Here is a 9,547-nt window from a genome sequence, read left to right on the forward strand (position 1 = left end):
ACCTCCTGTTTAAAATGGTTGGATTCGCCCCTGCTATATGTTACCTGTATAAGGTTTTAATTTAGGGGAAAGCAAGATTCTGAATATTTTTTTTGTCATCTTCTTGACCACAATATTTTTTTTGTCAAATATGGCATGACTTTATGGGATCAAAATATTTTTTTAAGGAAAAAAAAAACATGATTGAGAAAATTAGGATGAGATATCAGATATGAAGTTTAACAGCCACTACATGCTTAGTGTAAAATATCCATAATATATTATATGTTTAATACACATATTTGAGAGATAAAAAATAGAGGATTGCACATGCATGTACATTATTGCTACAGGTGAACAAGAAACGCACATATTTTTTCTTTCAGCCTTATTATCAATTTATAGACTTGTTTGTTATTTAACTTATAAAGAATTTATAAAGTAAGACATCTTTGAATGGATGCAGAGGCGGCTTTAGGGAAAAAATTTGGTTGCTTATATAGGGAAATACTGAAGCATGACTGGAGTGGGCCCCCTCTTATGTCAGTCAGTGGGCCCCCATCTATGAAAAATTCTGGATCCGCCACTGGGATGCGATGATTACATTTACCTGTTGCTAACTTTGTATTTACATCCCATATTCTGTTGTGCTGTTTTCCTGTTGGTATGGCATTGATGTTTTTACAACTTTGGTTGACACATAAAACTTTCAAGACAGCAGCCAGGCCACATGTTGTTATGTTTAAACAGTTTTGTAAAGAGAGTGGAAGACCACATTGTTTGCACGCAGCGAGATGATCTGCCAATACCCCAAGTTCTACGACCCTTCTTCCATTTCTCCAGCTGTCGTCTGATGTTATGTTAACATTGTTTTCATCTACGACTTCCTCATTTATAAAATTTGACAGGTCTGGTTGTTTATATGAAGACGATGGATATGAAGTTGTATATGCATGATCTAGTAATACTGTTCGAGCCGTTTGTCTGATGTTCTGACCCTTCCTAATTGACGCAATTTTCTGTTTTTGTTTACAAGACAAAAATCCGTGTCTAAACCTCCCCATTGAATAATGATCTTATAAAAATAGCATCGATGTATATTAAAAGTAAATAAGATATAAAAGTTTGATGTAAAATGGTTAAAAAATGTTCAAATATACTGGTAAACGATCTGTTGACGGGTCTTCTGATATCGTCTGATGTCAATGTAAACAATGCCGGAAATAGGCGAAATACCGCGTAAATATTATTGTCGTATATTCTGGATTAATTTGACATTTAAAATTGATTTAAAATCAAAATTTCACTAAAAATAAGGTAAGATATAATATCTGATAACTTTGAGTCAAATACATTGTTTTAAATTTATAAAAAATAAAAAATATATTACGGCATTCGTTCTCAACTACGGTGCGCAAACGGTGTCAAAATAATGAGTAGCGAACATCCTTAACCAGAAAGTTAAAGTTGAAACATCCCTTCTAAAAATGTTACGGCTGCTATCACGAGTCGGTTGACGGTAAAGGAATATCTGCTTTACAGATGACGACTGATACCAGTATGTTCCAATTGTGATAGGCACAACTCGTGGTATTTTCATCAAACGTGACAAACCAATCAAAGTCTTTTACAAGGTGTGAACATACATGAGAAATTTTCATCAAATGGGACAAACCAATCAAAGTCTTTTACAAGGTGTGAACATACATGAGAAATTTTCATCAAATGTGACAAACCAATCAAAGTCTTTTACAAGGTGTGAACATGCATGAGAAATTTTCATCAAATGTGACAAACCAATCAACGTCTTTTACAAGGTGTGAACATGCATGAGAAATTTTCATCAAACGTGAAAAACCAATCAACGTCTTTTACCAGGTGTGAACATACATGAGAAATTTTCATCAAACGTGACAAACCAATCAACGTCTTTTACTAGGTGTGAACATACATGAGAAATTTTCATCAAACCTTACAACCAATCAACGTCTTTTACCAGGTGTGAACATACATGAGAAATTTTCATCAAATGGGACAAAGCAATCAAAGTCTTTTACCAGGTGTGAACATACATGAGAAATTTTCATCAAATGTGACACACCAATCAACATCTATTACCAGCAAAACATGCACAAGAAACACGATAAGTCCACACATGAAAGGTTCTTCTAATCCTTTTCAAAACACCGGGGACAGCCCCGCACCCTTCCCCAAACCGCCGTTCCCGTTTGGTTTTTTATACTTTGTCTGGTGTTGTTAGTAGTTAGTTTTTTTTTGTTGGGTTTTATATGCTTTAATTTGTGTAAGACTTCATCAGTAATGCATTTGTGATATAATTGATAAATCAACCATCTCTAAGTCTGTATCGCTACATGAGTTAATATAATCTGTGGCACTTAAAAGCTTTGAATAAAATTAAACTATAAAATTAAGATGCACACGTAAAAGGGATTTTGAAGAGTTATATTCATTAACTCATGTCTTATGATAACTTCTTTCAGATGCTTACATGAAAGAAGTTTGTTAAGTATTAGTATAAATATGTTTGATTATTTTTTGTTACATTATTGTTTACTTATTGGCATTTTTTTTTTGCTTTAACCTTCGAATGACAAAAAACTTACAAAAAGGTCGTAATATCCTCCAAAATGATATGTGATACGTAGGCATTTTAAGTTATGGTTTTTAATAAAGCAATCAATCAAATATAGTTCTATAAAAACAAAAATATAAGATGATAATTAAAAGGATTTAAAAAACAGAGTATAAAAGACACAATGCGCCGAATAAAGACCCCGCTCCGCTGAAAAACAAGAAAAGGAGACACACAAATTAGAAAAGATAATGTTGTAGAGATAGAAAAAAAAAGAATAGAAAAATATGGACAAAATGTATAAAGAATAGATAAAAATTACCCCCCAAAAAGTGGGAATAAAAAAATGATAGGCCCATTATTCAGACCTTCATATAACTAAAATTACTTTGTTATTACATTTATATATTTACTACCACTGGTTCGATGCCACTCCTGGTGGAGTATTAATTCTCCGAGGGTATCATCAGCCTTGTAGTCAGCACTTTTTTGTGTTGACGTGAATTATCATTGATATGGTCATATTTATATAATAACTGTTTATAAAACGTTGATATTTGAAATACTAAGGTTTTTTCTACATCATGAATCATTTACTTTAGCATTATTTGGCAACATTTTGGTCCTCAATTCTCTTCAACTCCGTACTTTATTTGGAATTCTGGACATTTTGTTACTCTTTTTTTTATTCGAGCTTTACTTTTGAGTCTTTTTAAGACGAAACGCGCGTCTGGCGCTAATATAAAATTTCGATCCTGGTAAATGTATCTATTATGAGTTTTATTTCATACCTTTTGGAGAACATGCTGGATTCTCATTTACAAATCCACAATAAGGTGTATTCTTTGGCGGTCCTTTATTACCTGGCCACTGGATAGACGCATTGCTTAGGATTAGTTGTCGTGAAAAACTAAAATAATCACCAACGACCTAGAGTAAACATACATGGAAACTTCATTTGATTTTCAAATAGCATTATTAAGGTGGTACCTAACACTACAGGGAGATAACTCTGTAAAGTCAGCTAAACGTTTTGTAAAATTACGTTGTGTTGTAAAACGAATATTAAGCTTCTCAATGATCAAAATAAGTGTGTGTCAAACTGCTATATAACCAGTGTAATTTTTCTGATAAAACTGTTAAATTGGTTCAAATTTTTTGAAATTTTTATATTTTTGTAAAAGGGTCAAAGTTAACACTTTGTCAAAATTTTAAGACAATTAAACGAGCCAAATTAATTTTAGTTAAAGTGTTGGGTACCGCATTAAAAAGTAAAATCACAAAAATATTAAACTCCGCAAATATTCAAAAAGGAAAGTCCCTAATCAAGTAAATGGCAAAATCAAAAGCTCAAACACATCAAATGAAGGTCTACCAACTGTCATACTCCTAACTTGGTATATACATGTTCTTTTATGTAGAAAATGGTGAATTAAACCTGGTTTTACATCTAGCTAAATCTCGCACTTGTATAACATTTCGTTATTCGAAATACAAAACCGCAATTATCGTGTTTCTGATAAAGGTAACAACAGTATTATTCTGTTCAATACTCATAAATCCATTCAGTAAAATCAAATCTGGGTCAAAACCAAAAGCGAGGGAAACACATCAACTGATAGAGTAGAATAACAAATAAACATGAAAACTAAACTGCTACAAAAATGAACGCAAACATACATTTAAATGTTTGATAACAGCTGTCATATTCCTGCTTGGAGCATGACATTTTAGGAAAAATGGTGGGTTTAACCTAGTTTTATTGCTAAAAAAAACCTCCCGATATTTGACAATGTTAAAACTACCGCTTAAATGACAAAATTATGCAACAGGAATACATTACAAATAAACCGAAGAAAACTCATGACAGAGAAATGCATACAAAAATAAGATATAATAGAACACTACAACATCGCAATCAAAGAATAAAAACGGACACCATCGCTTATGAATTTACGACATCGGACATTACCCCAGTACACCACAATATAATCATGAACTGCACGTCATCTTAAATATCCGACAATACAATTTTAAATCGATTTCATGATTAGTTTTCATTGAAATGGAATCATAATTGGCATTCATAGTACCTACCGCATTATACTATTTACCGGGTTTGTAATAACTCGAGCAACACGAAAGGTGCCACGTGTGGAGCAGGATCTGGTTACCCTTACGGAGAACCTGAGATCACCCCCAGTTTTTGGTGGGGTTTGTTTTGCTAAGTCTTTAGTTTCTATGTTGTGTTTTGTGTACTATTTATTAGTCTTTTTGTTTTTTTTTAGCCCTAGCGTTGTCACTTTATTTCGATCTATGAATTTGACTGTTCCACTGGTATCTTTCGTCCCTCTTTTACACTATTTGTTTTCCATAAGAATAGAAACATAATTGGCATTCATTTTTTAGGCCAAGAAAAATGTACTGGTCAAAAGTATTAATCCAAGTATTCAAACTGACTAAAATTACTAAGGAAAAGTAAATATGTGTGAATACTTTTACCTTAAACTCCCCAGTAATTGGATTAACATCGTGAAGCGAGTACTCCGGCTCCAGTGCTCCAATGCTGTCAAAAACAAGGTTGCCCTGTATTCCTGGAAGTAAATGTTTTTATATGAAAGTATTATTAAATATAAAAAAGATAATCATGAATTAGCTAGATAAATTAAACTGGATTTTAGTGCATTTTGCTTTTGAATTACGTTTTATTTTGCATTTTTCATATTGAAATACTTTAACCACAAAATGTTTTCATCAGCGTTTATTTCATATAACAATGTTATATTTTGCATTTTTTAGAATCAAGTTTAAACGAGTTAATACAATTTTCTGGTGTACGTCATCGTTTAGCTTACAGGTTACAAGAACTTTTTGAAATTTATCTAAACACCCAAATGCAAAACCTTTACACTGACCTTTAAAAGTCTTTCCTTTTATTTTCGATTTCATATAAACACCATCGCTATAGTTACCGCCCTCTTCTATGGTTTCATTCAGAATTTGGCCATAAATAAGAAATAAGTCGTAATAATCTATTACATCAGGTCCTGGCTATAAATGAGAAAAGAATTACAGCCGATTTCATTGAGTATGTAGCAATGGGTTATATCTTTGGTTAGCTTGCTTTCTGACTGAACCGTGAAGTCATACTGTTGTTAGGTTAGGTAAGCTATCCTCCTTTAAGAGTAGACTAATCCGATAGATAACCAATCTAACTTTCTGTAGGACTAGGCTACTTCGAAAGGAGGGTAGTATACCCTACCTAACAATGACTTCACGGTTCAGCTAGCAAGCAAGCCAACCAAAGACATTACCTTTAGCAACATACTTATTGACATCGACTGTAAATAACAAAAAAGTATGTGCAAATTGTTTTAAATAAAAATTTGTAGTAATTATAATTTTGATAACATTTCTTAACTTCAAAAAGTCAAAATGTCATCGTTATTTATCACACGCTTACAATTCGAACCGGAACTACCTGCTATTTCCAAGGTTTTCCACATATTTTTCTAGGGTTTGTTTACTAAATTTACCACCCGAACAAGCTGGTTCTCGGCTGACTACAACATATAACTTGTGTTTTGAGCAACATAAAAAACAGTTTTTTTATTCATTAATTTAAAAACAATTGCATGCTCAATTATTTCTACTGAAAATAAGGTAGACCATTTTTTTTTACATAGTGCCATTTAAAAAACTATTTTTGGAGCAAATGTCTTATTATTTAAACTCATAATGCGATGACAAACGGACACCACCCATGATCACAAAATAGTAAGGAAAAGACGGAACGTAATAAGCAAAAGGAATACAGTGAAACCTGACTGAACCGAATCCTGTATAAACAGAAATCCTGTATAAACCAACATATCAAATTTTATGCGTTGTGAACCTGATAAAACCGAATATCGACTAAAACCGAACAAAATCCTTGTCTCGAAGAGGTTCGGTTTAAACAGGTTTCACTGTACTTTCATGTTACCAACTTTCAACTCCAAGTATATAATTTTCTACCAAAGCTTTTTTTGTTTTCTATACACAAAAAATATTCAAAAAAAGTTTATTATTTTCCGAGATTAGACCGATTGTAGCTTGGTTTGTCTTTTTGTTGCTCCTTCTTGACAAAGTACCAGAATTTTATACCATAAAGTAGGTAATCTGTCCAAAAAAAATATATTTTGGAGTCAAAAGTCGGAATTATGAAAACAGTCTTTTTATTTATCTTGTCATTAAAGTAAAACTTTGCTTACTACTGGATCGTAGGTATAGTTAAAATCCTTTCTGGCGCGATCTATTAAGTCTTGCTCAAACTGTAAAAATTCTGCTCCAACTTGATTTCTAAACTTTACCATCATCACTGTTTGCCATGCCTTTTTTGCTATCTAAAATTTGACTGTTATTAAAGAAGAGTAATGATGCTTGGATAAGTATAGGCAGAAAAATAGCATATTTTAATGTACATTTGGATGAATAATGCATTTTCTTATGGTTGTGGCCTGTTATCAATATTTTACATGAGTATATATTTCTCGTATCACACTGCATATAGTGACAATCTTCTGTTTGTCAAATTTTATTTATTTAGTTGACCTTGAGCACTTTTTCAAAATGAAGCGTTTCTGCACTTTATAAAAATGTACTTCGGTCAATACTTTTACAATCCAATAAGTTTACAAAAAGAAGAATTCAAGTCCTAAATAAAATTTGACAAAAAGAAGATTGTCAATAAGTAATTTTTAGTCCTAAAATATCTGATATTTTAATTCCATGATTCGTCCGATTCGGTTGTACTACTCTCTTGCTTTGGTCATATACTCCAATGAAGGTGAAAAGCTGACAGTAATAATGGACTGTATTATTACTCTTAGATAAGTGCGTAGTGTCTTTTTTGTAAGATATATGAGTACCCAATCACGTCCGCTCTGTGCTTTTTAGATGTATTTTTGAGAATCCAGATGATGAGTTTAATTTTTTTCAAAAGATTTTTATAGTCTGTTCTCATGTTGTACTGTTATGTGAGCTTTTCTACTAGTTGAATGCCGTACGATGACCTTTAGTTGTATTTTTTTTGTCATTTTGTCTCTTTTGGAGAGTTGTTTCATTCGCAGTCATACCACATCTTCTTTTTTTTATTCTGTTCTGTTTGGTGTGTACCTTCGTTTATATTCTGAGCAAGCACTCTATTTATCGGATGAGCAATTTTAAAATGTATACGTATTACTAGATTTAATTCACTTGACTGGGCGGGGTTTAAGAAGTTCGCTCATGTAAGACCAGTCCATCTATAGACAGGAGTATTGGGATAAACACATCAGTGAAATGTCCAGCTATTCGTCCCATATCATACACTCAGTTCTTTTGTATATGCGTTTGGTGACACTGACAGGTGATTAAAATTCAATATCAATTATAAAGGCAATCATCCTTATCACACACATCTTCAAATAGACTGTCCTTATGCAAATTAAAACACAAGCTCCGCCCGATCAGTTGAAATAACATTGGTAAAACCTTATCAAACGCATCATCTATGTACCAGATGTAATTTTCGTACCCCAAATAAAAATAACGTCACGTCATTGGTTGAATTCTCATTGTTTATGACATTTTTAACCAATCAGTATATTTTGGTAAAATTGAGAATGGAAATGGAGAATTTGTCAAAGAGACAACAACCCGACCATAGAACAGACAACAGCAGAAAGCCACCAACAGGTCTTCAATGCAGCGAGAAATTCCCGCACCCGTCCTTCAGCTGGCCCCTTAACAAATATATATACTTGTTCAATGAACGCCATTTTAAACTCCAAATTATACACAAGAAACTAAAATTAAAAATAGTACAAGACTAACAAAGGCCAGAGGCTCCTGACTTGGGACAGACGCAAAAAATGTGGCTGGGTTAAACATGTTTATGAGATCTCAACCCTCCCCCTATACCTCTAGCCAATGTAGAAAAGTAAACGTGGTGTACACTTTTGAAAATATTACCCAGGGTGCATTAGTTTCTGAAACGGCGAATTTTTAAATGTATAATTATTTAGTTTTTGGTGTTTTAACGCCACTTTTAAGCACCACATTTAGGCTATTTCGTGGCGGCCAGTATTTGTTTTGGTGGAAGAAGCCCGAGTCCCCGGAGAAAACCACCGACCTTCGATAGGAAATCTGACAATCCTATTCAAATAAGATTGGAGTTCAAAATGTATAAATACCTGGTCAAATTCATCACCTCTGTGCCAGTTATAGTTTCCGAAGAAATCTCCGTTGTACCTTGTACACATTATAAACACATAGTCGCCATTCGTCATTCCAAGATTGTATGCTTCAATCATCAGCTCTCGAAAGGTATCCATGTGGCAGCAAACAGCAAATACTTAATTAATAAATAAAAAAATTCCAAGATTATATTTATCAATGGGGATTGTTTAAATTTTAAATATTGAACATCAATGTATTTACTGTGTAGCAGGATATGCTTACCCTTCCGGAACATTTGAGCATGTTGAGATCACCCCCACATTTTAGTGGGGTTCGTGTGGCTTAGTCTTCAGTTTTCTATGTTGTGTGTCTTGTGTACTTTTATTTGACTTTTTCCCCTTTACAGCCATGGTGTGGTCAGTTTATTTTCAATGTATAAGTTTGACTATCCCTCTGGTATCTTTCGTCCCTCTTTTGTTTATACTATAAAGAGGTGTGGTTTGATTGTAAATGAGACAACTATTCTATTTTACGATATCATGTATATGGAAGATAGAAAATTGTAATAGTATTATTTCATTGTATTCTCAACTTTTCTAAAAATCGATGTTATAAATAGCGAGAAGAGAAGCGAAAGATACAAGAGTTTTTTTTCAAACTCATGAGTCGAAATTATACTGACAACGCCATGGCTAGAAATAAGAAAGACAAACAGAAGAACAGAAATATAGTAATACACAAAACGCAACATAAAAACTAAAGTCTGAGCAACTC

At 33.0% G+C, this 9,547-nt stretch overlaps 1 protein-coding gene across 1 annotated transcript in view; it reads right to left on the reverse strand.

Annotated features, from left to right (window-relative positions):
• LOC143058129 (atrial natriuretic peptide receptor 1-like) overlaps nucleotides 1–8,937 on the reverse strand; it is a 32,025-nt gene extending 23,088 nt beyond the window's left edge. Inside the window, exons 1-6 of the mRNA XM_076231590.1 lie at nucleotides 8,788–8,937; nucleotides 6,826–6,957; nucleotides 5,488–5,623; nucleotides 5,075–5,166; nucleotides 3,364–3,502; nucleotides 2,604–2,692 (exon numbers count right to left, since the gene is read on the reverse strand). Of these exons, the coding sequence (XP_076087705.1) occupies nucleotides 2,604–2,692; nucleotides 3,364–3,502; nucleotides 5,075–5,166; nucleotides 5,488–5,623; nucleotides 6,826–6,957; nucleotides 8,788–8,928 (729 nt within the window). The 5' untranslated portion in view covers nucleotides 8,929–8,937. The remainder of the gene's footprint in view (nucleotides 1–2,603; nucleotides 2,693–3,363; nucleotides 3,503–5,074; nucleotides 5,167–5,487; nucleotides 5,624–6,825; nucleotides 6,958–8,787) is intronic.
• Nucleotides 8,938–9,547: the final 610 nt, after the last annotated feature.

The sequence above is a fragment of the Mytilus galloprovincialis genome, chromosome 14, assembly GCF_965363235.1.
Source record: "Mytilus galloprovincialis chromosome 14, xbMytGall1.hap1.1, whole genome shotgun sequence".
Classification (NCBI taxonomy): domain Eukaryota; kingdom Metazoa; phylum Mollusca; class Bivalvia; order Mytilida; family Mytilidae; genus Mytilus; species Mytilus galloprovincialis.